General features: G+C 33.8%; 2 protein-coding genes across 4 annotated transcripts in view; one reads left to right on the top strand and one right to left on the bottom strand.

Moving 5' to 3' along the window:
- Positions 1-7,269: 7,269 nt before the first annotated feature.
- On the bottom strand, positions 7,270-10,623 carry LOC136234698 (uncharacterized). Of its 3 annotated transcripts, none has more exons than XM_066024170.1 (12): positions 10,503-10,609; positions 10,372-10,409; positions 10,241-10,282; positions 10,040-10,081; positions 9,930-9,962; positions 9,598-9,676; positions 9,261-9,498; positions 8,953-9,187; positions 8,758-8,827; positions 8,477-8,690; positions 8,294-8,371; positions 7,270-7,464 (listed from the first exon to the last, which is right to left on the bottom strand). In XM_066024170.1, exons 2-12 carry the CDS (start codon positions 10,377-10,379, stop codon positions 7,322-7,324), a joined length of 1,182 nt encoding a protein of 393 aa, XP_065880242.1. In that variant the 5' UTR covers positions 10,380-10,409; positions 10,503-10,609; the 3' UTR covers positions 7,270-7,321. The 3 variants fall into 3 exon arrangements, with proteins under 3 accessions (XP_065880242.1, XP_065880243.1, XP_065880241.1); XM_066024171.1 differs by having other exon boundaries at positions 7,271-7,455; positions 10,372-10,413; positions 10,503-10,623; XM_066024169.1 differs by having other exon boundaries at positions 7,271-7,464; positions 10,372-10,413; positions 10,503-10,623.
- A 3,130-nt stretch (positions 10,624-13,753) lies between these two features.
- The window catches only part of LOC136235451 (uncharacterized), a 40,157-nt gene continuing 39,359 nt past the window's right edge, over positions 13,754-14,551 (top strand). Inside the window, exon 1 of the mRNA XM_066025125.1 lies at positions 13,754-13,943. Within this exon, the coding sequence (XP_065881197.1) occupies positions 13,773-13,943 (171 nt within the window). The 5' untranslated portion in view covers positions 13,754-13,772. The remainder of the gene's footprint in view (positions 13,944-14,551) is intronic.

The following is a 14,551-nucleotide window of genomic DNA, read 5'->3' on the forward strand; positions in this document are numbered from 1 at the left end:
AATATAAGGATCTTCCTATTCTTTATACTTCATATTCTTTGTATAAAGATATATTTTTCAATACAATAGTTATATGACAAACACTCCATATAAATTTATATATAGTAATTCATTAATTATGATACATTGAATATTTTTAACATTAATATAATATGAACTTTCAAGTTCAATTAACTTATATAATGCACATTTAATTTTATTTGTTCATTGATTTTAGACAAAAACTTTATTTAAATTAGTAATTTAAAAATTATTTAAAAAAAATTAAAATCACTCTATAAATTAATAATTATTAATTTATCGATTAATTAATAACTCTATAAATTAATAAAATTTCACGGTCCTAACATTATTAATTTATAGAGGTTCTATTGTATATATAGGGGTGAGATCCAGTGTGAAAAGAAGTTAGGGTGTGACAAGGAGCTTATTGTGTGACATAACAAAACTACGTAGTTTTGATGATATTTGAAAAGAGCAAGGTGGCAAATTTGTAAATAAAAGGAAAGAGAGATAGCGAAAATTGTTTTATTTATTTTCTTTAAAATACATTTTTCCGACATTTCTAACCTCGTTTTTCGAAAATTTATATACTATTAGACTCGTCTAAATTAGACGGTCATTTTAAGATCCCTGAAGCTCAAGTAAAAAAAATTCTGGTGAACCGAATCCGGGTGGGCGTTTTCTGGCGAAAAACAATGTGCCCATAAAATTTTCAAAAAATTCCAAAAAATGTAAAACATTATTCTTAGAAACTTTAATTCTTAAGACGAAGCGATATTTCTTACGGTTTAGTCCCAATAAAACTTGTTCCTTAATTTTATCCATTTTACATGCTTCAACAATTTGTTGGGTCAAAACCGTAAAGAATCTCTTTCTTAGCCAACAATTAAAGTTTCTTCAAATGATGTTTTACATGTTTTGGAATTTTTTAATAATTTTTTGGGCACATTTTTTGTCCTACTTACATTGTTCCGACAGTGTACGAAATTGTTCCAAATCAGTGTACCATTTGTTCCAACATAATACTTATATTGTTCCAACAGAATAAATTAGCATAGCAATTTTTCCAACAAAAATAGTTATATTATTCCAGTATAATACTTATATTGTTCCAACATAATAAATCAGTTTACCAATTGTTCCAAATCAATTTTATTATCCATGTCTTCACCGGATTCTATTCACCGAAATTTTTTTTACCTGAGCTTCTGGGATCTTAAAATGACCGTCCAATTAAGACGAGTCCAACGGTATAAAAGTTTTTGAAAAACGAGGTTGGAAAAGTCGGGAAAATGCATTTTAAAGAAAAAAAATAAAACAATTTTCTCTTTCATTTTATTTTCAAATTTGCCACATTCTCATAGTTAATTACATAATTGGTCCTTATCACACAATAAGAAATATGTCATACCTGATCTCTCATATATATATATATATATTTGTAACATGCCCTTTGGATGTGTCTTTTATTAGGAGAATTAAATAAATCATGTCTTTTGTAGTCATTAAATTTAGTAAGAATTTGAAAGGATGTAGTATCATTTATTTCAATATGGAAAAATTAATGTACCTTCTTAACCAAATTCGCATTTATTTCAACCAGAGTTCATTGTAGCATACCGTAGATTGCAGAATTTTCGTGTCCGTTTCAATTGTGGGAAAATTATTAAAAACACTCAGTTCTCCATGTTAAATGGAGAACCTCTTATACATATTTTTATCATATATAATATGGACTCACACATATTATACAAGGTCCCACTATTTTAATTAATAAGTGAGGTTACAATATACATGTTTAAATAATAGTTAATTGATTTATTTTTCTATTAATTATAATTAACTCCTAAAAACAAGAAAAAACTTTTGGAGAGAGAAATTCTATTTTGCACAATAACCTTCTTCTACACTTCGTCAAGAATGGTATTCATTCCTCCTACTTCTTCCTCTGCTCATGAATTGAAATGCCAAATAATTAAATTGGTTAATTAAGGTTGATATTTATATCCATCTCGCCTTCCTCCTTTTTTCTTCTTCACTATTATTCGAGGCTATTGCTACCACTGTTGAACAAATTAGAAACCACTATCTAGAACAAATCAACCAGTTGCTGGAGAATAAAGAAAAAATAATATCGTTTGATTCTGATAAAAAAAGAAGAATTAAAAACCGAGGTTCCTAAAATTTAGTACCCTATTACGATTATAAATCCAAATTTTCCCTATTAAATGAGAAAATTCAATTAAACGATACCAGCTGAGAAAAGCTTAGAGATAAAAGCCACTATTAGAGAAAACTAAAAATTCAAGTTCTGAAATTCAGTAGTGTTCCATAAAATTCAATAGTGTTTCAAGCGAGCGAAGCTTTATATTACTTACGAACAATTCATTTATTTATTCATAAACTTTACTCACAAGTAGCTCGATAATTCTATTTATGAATTTTAATAACAAACAACTCATTAATTATATTCATTTGATTTTTTTACCACAAAACTACATAATTTGTAAAACCTAGAAAACTAAAATTTCACACAAAAATAAATAGTTTTACATGACAATCAAACTTGTTCATGAACCCATAACCAAATTTAAATTTGCTCGTGAGCTTTTTCAAACTGAGTTCCATCATGCTCAAATTCAGCTCATTTATAAATCGAGCTAAACACACAATTAAGATTTTTTTATCAAGCCTACACTGTTAATAATGGAAGACTTAATTTTAATAAAAATAAGATTTATTGAAAGATGATTTTACAAGAATATATAACTCTTCACAACTCTCATCAAGAACTCACTCACATCACTTAACTATATAGCTTTAACTCAATTTTTCCACACACAAAACTCACAACCTCACTACCTATTTATACTAAGATGGAACCAATTTAAACCACAAACTTGTACAAATCTCATCCACAAACTTGTACAAATCATAGCCTTAAACTTGTATAAATTAGAACCACATTTTAAAGATTTTTATGACTAATCTTAGATATTTCAAATAAATTAATCTAGAACTTAGATTAGTCTAATTTGCTAGATACTTCCACATAAAAATCAATGTTGATATTTCAATACTCCCCCTCAAGATTGATTTTTAATACGTCGCACTTGCTAGTCATCCCAAGTTGCTTTCTGAAGTCTTCGAATTTTGGACCGTTTAGTCCTTTCGTAAAGATGTCAGCAACCTGATCGCCAGTCTTCACATATTGCATCTTGATGTCTCCACGTAGGACTTTCTCTCGTACAAAATGATAATGCACCTCCACATTTTTAGTTCTTGCGTGGAACATTGGATTTTCAGTCAAGTGTATCGCTGACTGATTATCACAATATAACTGTACCGAGTAATCGACTGACTGATGAATATCTTTCATAAGCTGTATTAGCCAGGTACATTCTTGAGCTGCTGTTGCTGCTGCCCTGTACTCTGCTTCGGTACTTGATAATGAAACTGTAGGCTGTCTCTTGCTGCACTAAGATATAGGTCCCGATCCAAGACTAAACACATAACCTGTAGTTGAACGTCTTGTGTCATGATCTCCAGCGTAATCAGCATCACAATATCCACGCACCTCACTCTTTCCTCCTTTCTTGTATAAAATACCATAATCCATCGTACCTCGAACATATCGTAGAATTCTTCGAATAGCTTCTAAATGAGGCTTCTTCGGATTCTGCATAAATCGACTTACCATACTTACTGCATATGATATATCTGGCCTCGTTAGAGTGAGATAGATCAGGCTTCCAACTAGCTGTCTGTACATCGTAGCATCTTCTAAGTCATTTCCTTCAGCGGAACATAACTTTACGTGTACTTCTACTGGAGTTGTAATAGGCTTGCATTCGAGCATCCAAAACTTCTCCAAAAGATCTTTAGCATACTTATGCTGACACAAGAAAATCCCTTCCTTCGTGCGCTCAACTTCAAGACCAAGGAAATGATTTAACTCTCCCAGTGATTTCATTTGAAATCGCACTGATAAGTTGGCTCTGACTTGATTGATCTCAGCAACATCATCACCTGTAATGATTAGATCATCAACATAAACTAATACTATAGCCAACTTCTCACCTTGGACCTTCACGAACAAACTGGAATCAGCTGGTGCCATCATGTAGCCACTTTGAATCAGAAACTCTGCTATTTTCCCATACCATGCTCTTGGTGCTTGCTTCAATCCGTACAATGCTTTCTTCAGCTTGCATACATAGTTTGGTTGAGCCTTGCTCTCGAACCCCTGAGGTTGATCCATGTAAATTTCTCGATCCAATTCTCCATGTAAGAAAGCATTCTTCACATCCATCTGCCAAAGCTTCCAATCTTTACTAGCTGCAAGTGCTAGTAAAACTCGTACTGTGGTGATCTTTGCAACTGGACTAAATGTCTCGTCATAGTCCAGACCATACTTCTGTGAGAATCCTCGAGCCACCAAGCGAGCTTTGTATCTTGCGATTGATCCATCAGGGCGTTGCTTTACTTTATAAACCCATTTGCAGGAAATAGGCTTCACATCTTTGGGTTTAGGAACTAAATCCCAAGTCTCATTCTGCTTCAAGGCATATATTTCTTCTTGCATAGCCTTTCTCCACTCCTTAATTGAGGATGCTTCTTCGTATGTCTCAGGCTTCTTAATTGATTCTTCAATCACTGCTGCATTAGCATACTTAGGATTTGGTCTCCTTTTTCTTATTGACCTTCGCATTGGTGATTGTTGTTCTTCTGTTGATTTATCATCATTAACGATCTCCTCGAGTTGACTTGGTCGTTCTTCTTCAGGTGTTTGATGTACTCCTGTATGCCATGGAGATTGAGCCTTTTCAGATGACTTGCTCCCGAGGTTTTCTTCTACCGGTTCCACTTCTGGAATGATTTCTTCAGCCGCCTCGTCCCTTTCAAGTCTTTCCTGTAATTTCTCCTCGATTTCTTTTGAATCGGGTAGTACAACTTCATGAGGGGACCACCAGGATGAAGCTTCGTCAAACACCACATTTCTTGATGTATAACACCTTCCTGTTGTTGGGTCACAACACTTCCACCCCTTTCTTTGATTATCATAACCCACGAAGATGCATCTTATAGCTTTCTTATCAAACTTACTGCGTAAATGATCAGGAACGAAAACATAACATACACAGCTAAAAACTCGAAAGTGACTTACAGTGGGTTTGATCTTCCATATCTTCTCGAAGGGTGAAATGAATCCAAGTGGTGCTTGTGGTAGTTTGTTGATAACATCTGCAGCTGTCTTCATACATTCAGCCCAGAACCGAGGTGGAACGTTCTTCGCATGTAACATACTTCTGCATATTTCTGCAAGGTGTCTATTCTTCCTTTCTGCTACCCCATTTTGTTGTGGAGTATTAGGACAAGTCAACTGTCGTCGAATCTTGCAATCTTGTAAGTATCTTGAGAACTCGTGCGAAGTATACTCTCCTCCATTGTCAGTGCGAAGGCATTGAATCTTTCGATCAAGTTCCTTCTCGACCTTCTCCTTGAACTCTTGGAACTTGCTGAATGCTTCTGACTTGTTTTTCATAAAATATACCCACACGTACCTTAAGAAATCATCAATAAAAGTTATCATATATTGATGACCACTAACAGATGGTTGCTTCACACGACCAAATACATCAGAGTGCACCAACTCGAGCGGCTCCTTTGCTCGATACTGAGAATCTTCATACGGCAACTGGTGTGCTTTCCCGAACTGGCATCCGACACATACTATGTCATCTCGAACATCAAGTTGTGGAAGTCCATTGAGCATCGACTTCTTCATCATCACCTTCAACTTATGATAGCTCACGTGTCCCAAGCGTGCATGCCACAGATCGGCTGTCTCGTTCTTTCTGGCTTTGTCTACATAGGCTGTTTGTGCTGACATTACGTAGACAGACTCAAGTTTTCTTCCCTCCATAAGCGGTGTGCTTGTTGGCCTCAAACTTCGATACACCTTCACGTCGTTTGGACCAAATACCACGTAGTTGCCAGAGGATGTCAACTGTGACACTGATATCAAGTTCTTTGTCATTCGAGGTACATGGAATACATTCTCCAATTGCACTTCCTTAGAGTTGTATCGAGGCACGACCATCGTCTTGCCAACATGTGTGATTGGTAGTTTTGAGTTGTTCGTGGTGACAACAACTCGCTCCCCTTTATACTCTGTCATGCTTGATAATTTTTCCTTGTCTCCAGTCATATGGTTAGAGCATCCAGAGTCTACTATCCAATCATTATTATAATTGATAAATTTATTACTTACAGCGGTAAGTGCTAACTCATCTTGTGCATCTGCTTTGGAAGGCATGACTGTGTCACATGTCACTGGCTCTGTAATTGCACACGAAGCCTCGAAGTCCCAGTCTTCTTCTCTTTCATCTTGAGCATGTGTGGATGTAGCAGCATTTCCTTCTGCTTTCTTGTATCTGCAGTCTCGAGCATAGTGGCCTCTTTTGCCACAATTATAGCATTGGTCATTCTTGTGTCGATGTGTCTTCTCGTGTGTTTGCTTGTGGTTGTGGTGAGCTCCCCCTTGTTGCCAACTCCCTCCTTGTTGCCTTTTCTGCCATCCTTGTTTGAATCTTTCACCATTTCTCGATCTCGTGATTTTTGGATCCTTGCTCTTTTTATTGATAAAAAGAGCTTTATCTTCGTCATTGACTGAGACTTTAGACATTTGCTTGTCTAGAGCCTCTTGATTAGCCAAGGTATTTTCTAATTCATTTAAACTTGGCTCTTTAGCCCATCCACGGGTTGCCGTAACAAGCGAGTTAAATTCGGGACGCAACCCATGGACTATTATTCTTCTCATTCTTGTTTCAGTAATTTTATTTTCAGGATCCAATTTTGAAATTTCTTTACATAAAGTTTTAACTTTAGTAAAGTATTGACTCACCGTCATGTCGTTTTGCGAGACCGACAGTAACTCGTTCTCGAGTTGTTGGAGCTTGGCATCGTTCGTTCTTGCAAATAATCCGGCAAGAGTGTCCCATGCTTCTTTGGGGTTTTTAGCATCCTTGATGCGTTGTAGCAAATCGTCCTCCACCGAAATTGATAAAGCATACATAGCTTTACCACACTTGACCTTCCATTTCTTAAGGTCACTTTGTTCCGTCGGAGGCGCTGTTTCGTTTCCTCCAACAGTCTCCCACAAATCTTGGCCGAGCAAATAAAATTGCATACGAGTACTCTAAGTACTATAATTATTATTATTGAGTTTTTCAAGAGTGCTTACCGAGGTAGACATGTCTGCCATCACGACTTGGTTATCTCCTTTAATTAACCAAGTAACACCGACCAATAATTTTTACAGTCCCGGACTGCGCGCTAGAAATACCTCGTACCACCACGATCCCGGATCGCGAACTTTTGAAGCACCTGACTCCCGGTCCCTGACCGCTTGCTTGCACTCGACCACGTACCGGTCCCTAGCCGCCCGCTCTGATACCACTTGTTAATAATGGAAGACTTAATTTTAATAAAAATAAGATTTATTGAAAGATGATTTTACAAGAATATATAACTCTTCACAACTCTCATCAAGAACTCACTCACATCACTTAACTATATAGCTTTAACTCAATTTTTCCACACACAAAACTCACAACCTCACTACCTATTTATACTAAGATGGAACCAATTTAAACCACAAATTTGTACAAATCTCATCCACAAACTTGTACAAATCATAGCCTTAAACTTGTATAAATTAGAACCACATTTTAAAGATTTTTATGACTAATTTTAGATATTTCAAATAGATTAATCTAGAACTTAGATTAGTCTAATTTGCTAGATACTTCCACATAAAAATCAATGTTGATATTTCAATATACACATGATTCACTTATTTTTCAAACTAGAGTAATTGAAACAAGTTGAGGTTGGATTGGCAATGCATTACATTAATCATTACAAAGTAGTCTACTAAACAAAGGGATCCATAGTCATTACCAAGCTCATAAAATAAGGACCAAAACTAAGTTTCATTATTATTTTTAATGCACCCTTCACACGATGAATGCTCCTTGAGCTTGAAAGGTGTACAACATATCTTGCCAAAATTTGAACCCTCAACTAATTGGTCTAACATGTTCTAATACCATATCTAATTGATCTAACATGTTCTCATACCATATCAAGAGCCAATTAAACTAAAAGATTAAGTCCAAAAATACCTTTTATTATTATTATTATTATTATGTCTTACATCCATTAATGTCAAAACCTCATACTAATCTTTTAGCACTAAAATTTAATTAACAGAGTGGAAATTTACCAGCCTTGTATGAAATTGTAGGAGGATGAGGAAACTTTTCATTTTGTGGACAAATTCCGCAACCTTGTTGAATCTTATCTGCAAAGTTCATTAGCAACTCATATTTTCATATCAATTCGGAAAAGAAGAATCAAAGTTTGGATTTATAATGTACTACAAGTGGTTATATATTATGAGCATTACCACCATCCATGAATTTATTATAGGTACACAGACGAAACTCCTCTACTGCCGGGTCCTGCAGTTCGACAAAGAAGGTAGCCAGAGAGGCATCATGATCTCCATTTTTCGGTTTAGCAGTGAAGCAGACGTGACACCAATGTGAATACCCATCAGGTAGCATCAGTAACAGTTGACGTTTCGCACCCAAGGTGTCTACGAGTTCAAACCCAACATCCTAGACAAAATACAAAAGTTTTTTAGAATGCACATAAGAGAGAGAGAGAAAGAGAGAAGATCCAAACCTCCTTCATATTTATGCATTTTAAGGCGTGCTCAGCATATTCACGATCCGAAAGCTCAGGGCTAAAGGAACTGTTTTTATACATAGAAAGTTTGTTAGTATAATCATTCATAGTAAAAACTGAACAGATAAATTAAAATTGAGGAAAACAAGAAAATTAGTGAAGTATATAAGTAGTGCAAATAAGAAACTTTACCACTGGTCAAGCTCCTTGAAATCATATACCGTTCGAATTCGAATTCGCCCTACAACCTTACCGTCTTTTTGATGGTTTTTCGCTTTGGGTTGGAATAATTTAGCCAACTCTTGTTGTTTGGTGGATTCGGGACACGGATAAACAATTTGAGCAGTATGATAATGATCAGCATCTGTAGCAATAGGATGAGGGTACTCCTTTTCAGGTGGACAAAAACCACATCCAAAGGTTATTTCTGCAAATTAATTAATGAGACTCAAGAAAGAGAATGCCTATAGTATATTCAAAGAGGAAAAGATGAGGCTTACCAGGATCATCAGGCTTTGATACCCACAGGTAATCAAGCCTGAATTGCTTATAACCACTGTCACCCAGTTCAGCAAAGATGAGTAGTTTTTCTTCATTACTGCAATTAGAATTAGAGTTTGTGGGTTTTGCATAGAAGCTGACATGGCAGTGGTCTCTAACTCCTAAATCCTCACGTCCAGGCAGATATCCAAGTACACGCCTACAACCTAAGCCTTGCACAACTTCAAAACGGGGATCCTGAAAATAATTAATTAAATACTTGCAACAGATTCCAACCTCTAATCCATGTTGTTTTATATTAATTAAATACTTGCAACAGAAATAACAGATTCCAACCTTTAATCCATGTCGTATCCTGTCCCACTCTATGGCTTCTGCAGCGTATTCTGCAGCGGTAAGCTCAGGGACGCGATACCTGTAGTGTTCTTAAACATTAATAGCTAATTGGAAGCTTTGGGAAGAAGAAACCAAACCTTTATTAGTTGATTGATAGACACTGAAAATCCCAAACACTAACAATCCATTTATACAAACTAAGAAACATTACCCAAACAAATCTATCCTCTTCCTCATCCGAGCTTCAATGAAGAGAACCAAAAAAAAATTAACAATTGCAAACGACAATCCCAAATCCTAACAACCTATTTATACAAACTAAGAAACATTACCAATATTCAGAAGCTTCCGTTTCCTCATCACACCTTCAATTAAAGAGAACAAACAAAATTAATAATTGCAGAGAACGATCCGAAACCCTATACAAACTAAGAAACATTACCCAGACAACTCTATTTTAGAGGAGTCTATTTCCTCATCCAACCTGCAATTAAAGAGAACAAACAAAATTAACAATTGTAGAGAACAATCCCAAATCCTAACAAACCCATTTATACAAACTCAGGATCATTAACAAAATTAACAATTGCAGAGAACAATCCTAAAACCCAACAATCCATTTATACAGAGCAAGAAACATTACTGTTTCATCTCTACTTGAGCGGCCTCCATTTCCACATTGGACCTTCAATTGAAGAGAACAAACAAAATTAACAACTGCAGAGAACAATCCCAAAACCTAACAATCGATCTATACAGACTAAAAACCATTACTGTTTCATCTCTACTTGAGGGGCCTCCAATTCCGAATTCTACCTTCAATTGAAGACAACAAACAAAATTAACAATTGCTGAGAACAATCCGAAAACCTGACAATCCATTTACACAAACTAAGACACATTACCCTTTCATCTCTGCTTGAGAGGCGTCCATTTCTGCACTAGACCTTCAATTGAAGATACAAACAAATATTCAGTTGTATTGAATTTTCATTGGATATTTAATTATTGATTTGTAACTCAATATAAAACTAGTGTAACTGTTTTAGAAAATTATATTATATATACTATAAAAGTGGAAGACTGGAACAGTAAAATTGGCAATTTTGTGCCAAATTTTTTCCAATGTTACCTTTTAGCACAGTTTACAATTTTATCCTTTGAAATCACTAAAAAATAGACAATGTAGAAATATATAATATGATTAGAAAGCTTTCACAAGAACAATACACTGCATTGGCGCTTTTACTAAATCAAAATGCAAACTCTTCAGTAAAGAGTCAAGAGCTTATAAATAAATAAATCAAGCACCAAAAATGAATCTACATTAAAATATAAACCTAAAGAAAATATAAACCTAGCAAATTGCAGCCCTTAGCTTTAAGATGCTCGAATTTCTCCTAATATATATACAGTACTCCCTTCGGTCCACAATAGAAGTCTTTCTAGAGGGTTTTTTGGTTCCACAATACATGACATTTTGCTTAAATCTAAACACATTAATTTACTTTTACCAAATATACCCATATTTAAGTTGACTTTTTTGTCTTGAGAATAGATAAAGTTCCTAGAGGATGCAATTATTACAAGGGTAACAAAGTCTTTTACTTAAAATTAATTGCATTTCTTAATTAGTGTGCATTAACCTTAAAAAACTTCTATTATGGACCGAAGGGAGTATCTTATGGCTGATTTTTTCTATTTAAATTTTGCAGGTTGAATGAAACAATTATAATGAGTATTTTGATGATTACATGTAAGTTAAAATCTTAAACTTTCTTCTAAAATGGCTGATACTTAGCCCTTTGAAATTCAATCTTTACAATAGATTTGCTATCAGACATCATATCAATAGTATGCTAGAAATGCCGTTCAATACGGGTTTATCGTTGTTTTAGTGTTGTCTTTGTAAAGTTTGACTATTTTACTCATTGTTTCTCAATTGTGAGAATATCAATGTGTACTCATAGTCTTGAACCTCCACTTCTTAGAGGTAAAAGTTGCTTAATTGTTGTATTTGTATAGGAGCAAACGTATTGTAAAATTATGAGCCATTAAACTTCCAATTACAGATATGAGATGACAATTCCGAGAACAAAGGAAAAAGAGGAACCGAAAGCAATGAAGATGCAATTACAAGAGTTCTATAGAATTTAAATGGCAAAAAGCATCTTCAGGTCCCTGATCTTTCATTATTTTGTGTATTAAGCCCTCGATCTTTTATTTAGATACATTGAGCCCCTGATCTTTCATTGTTTGGTGCATTAAGCCCTCGATCTTTCATTTAGACACATTGAGCCATTGATCTTTCATATATGCGTGTATTAGGCCCTTCTATAAATTAATTCACATATGAGTGTATTAAGGACCTGTTTGGTTCAACTAGGAGTGTTCAACGATCGGTTCGGTCTGAAAACCGAACCGAACCAAACCGAAATAACCGAATACCGAATAACACTTAAAATAAAAACGAACCTAACTGATTTATATTAACAAACTGAACCGAACCAAACTGATTTTGGTTCGGTTCAGTTTGGTATTCGGTTTCATCATTTATAAAATAAATTATTAATAAATTATTAGTTTATATTATATTTAAAATATGTACATTAAAATTTCATGATCCTAAACTTAAATAACCGTACTACTTTCTACCAAAAAAAAAAAAAAATAACCGTACTACTAACTAAATTCATGAATATTATTAAACATTTAAAGGTAATTACTTACAGTATGTTTTTAAAGTAATTACTTACAGTACATCAATTAATACGTAACAATTATGGTAAATTGATAATATCCTAATATTATAATAAATTGATAATAGATAGCTTTTTTTTTTTGAAAGGGTTAATAGATAGCTAAATTAATGATAAATTGATAATTGATAACTAAACTAATAAGATAATTAATATTGTAATATTATCATAAAATATTAATTATTTTAGTACAACAACATAATTGAACCAATTGATTAGGTTCGGTTTTATTTTAGATGTTATTCGGTATTCGGTTATTTTGGTTCGGTTCGGTTTTCAGACCGAACCGATCGTTGAACACTTCTAGTTGAACCAAACAGGCCCTTAATACACCCTTATGTGAATTGATTTATGGAAGGACCTAATACACCCATATATGAAAGATCAAGGGCTCAATGTATTTAAATGAAAGATCGAGGGCTTAATGCACCAAATAATAAAAGATCAGGGGCTCAATGTGTCTAAATAAAAGATCGAGGGTTTAATACACAAAACAATGAAAGATCAGGAGCATCAGGATGCTTTTTGCCAATTTAAATTAATCCATAAAATCTTTCTAATTCCCTGCATATCTATATATAATATAAAACAGTAATGATGGAACTGAGGTGCCACTTTCTTCTTTTTTACTGATAAAAAAATATAATATAATATATAATATATTAATTTTAATTATATTATTGTATTTATCGATAAAAAGATTTTTTTTATCCGTACTATATCTAAGAGTTCTACATAATTTAAATTAATCCCTAAAATCTCTCTAATTCTCTGCATATCTATATATAATATAAAACAGTAACGATGGAGCTGAGCTGTCACTTCCTCCTTTTTTACTGATAAAAAATAAAAAATAATATATAATATATTAATTTTAATTATATTATTGTACTTATCTATAAAAAGATTATTTTATCCGTACTATATTTAAGAGTTCTACAGAATTTAAATCAATCCCTAAAATCTCTCTAATTCTCTGCATATCTATATATATAATATAAAACAGTAACGATGGAGCTGAGTTGTCACTTTCTCATTTTTTACTGATAAAAATTATAAAATAATATATAATATATTAATTTTTATTATATTATTATATTTATCTATAAAAAGATTATTTAAAGTAAATGTGAAAATAAAATAATAATATTTAATTTATATAACACATTTATATCAATAATTATATTTATTAAATTATATTTTTATTAATATTTATATGTTAAGATGAATCTGTGCATCACACGGGTAAAAAACTAGTTATATTATATATAACTATAAAAGTGAAAGACTGGAACAGTAAAATTGGCAATTTTGTGCCAAATTTTTTCCAATGTTACCTTTTAGCACAGTTTACAATTTTATCCTTTGAAATCACTAAAAAATCTCAGCTACTGCTAGTAAAACGATGTCATTTATATGTCCTCGATTTCTGTGCCTTCTCCCCTTCTGTCTTCGTTCCTATCTTTCCCAAAGAAAAACTCTCTCTTACAATTTCACTCTCTTGATCTGCCTGGCTTCCCTCATCTTCATCAGTTTGTTTTGATCCCTCGTTCTCCAAGTTCACCTGTTCTTTTCTTCAGATATGAGGTACTCCCTGTTCTATTATTTCTTTTCCATTTCATTTTTCCTGATTGAAATCTTCCATTCCTCCTGTGTCTCCTCTTTTGATTCTCTCAAACCTAACTTCAATTGTTGTGATATGCAAGTCAGAAGGATCTGAAATACTGAATAGGTTTCTTACCTTTTTTGTGTTCTGGTTTGTTTATGATGGCATGAGCACCTCAAATCCTATCTAGAAATATGTGCCTTTCTTTTGGGTTCTCTCTTTTTCTCTCCTTTGTCAATGGCTTTCTTCTTCTCTGCTCTCTTTAGAGAAGATTTCTGTCGATTTTTTTCCTATCATGGCCTCTGTTGTTGCCGAAATATTTGCAAGCTTCTTATTATAGTGATTTCTGCTTCCGTCCGATTCACCGAAGTGAGCATCTTCTCTCTTTCATGCTTCCTTTGGGATCGGTCTCTTCATGAGGTTTGAGTTTCCCGTTCTTCATTTCTTTTTTTAACTTTCTCACCTACATCTGCTTTGGTTTTCAGATGGCTTTTGCTTTCTTCATAGGTTTTGTGTCCTCCTATCAATCCTCTCCATACCTTGCTCACAATTTTAATCCTTTTGTACTATTTCCCTTGAGTAGAGGTTT

The sequence above is a fragment of the Euphorbia lathyris genome, chromosome 7, assembly GCF_963576675.1.
Source record: "Euphorbia lathyris chromosome 7, ddEupLath1.1, whole genome shotgun sequence".
Lineage (NCBI taxonomy): Eukaryota > Viridiplantae > Streptophyta > Magnoliopsida > Malpighiales > Euphorbiaceae > Euphorbia > Euphorbia lathyris.

What these genes read in the sequence shown, in the direction of transcription:
- LOC136234698 (XM_066024170.1), bottom strand. An exon ending in TCTAAAATAGAGTTGTCTGG is followed by an intron (nt 9,963 to 10,039) that starts GTAATGTTTCTT and finishes CTTTAATTGAAG; the next exon opens with GTGTGATGAGGAAACGGAAG. An exon ending in TACAATTTCATACAAGGCTG is followed by an intron (nt 7,465 to 8,293) that starts GTAAATTTCCAC and finishes ATTATTAACAAG; the next exon opens with TGGTATCAGAGCGGGCGGCT.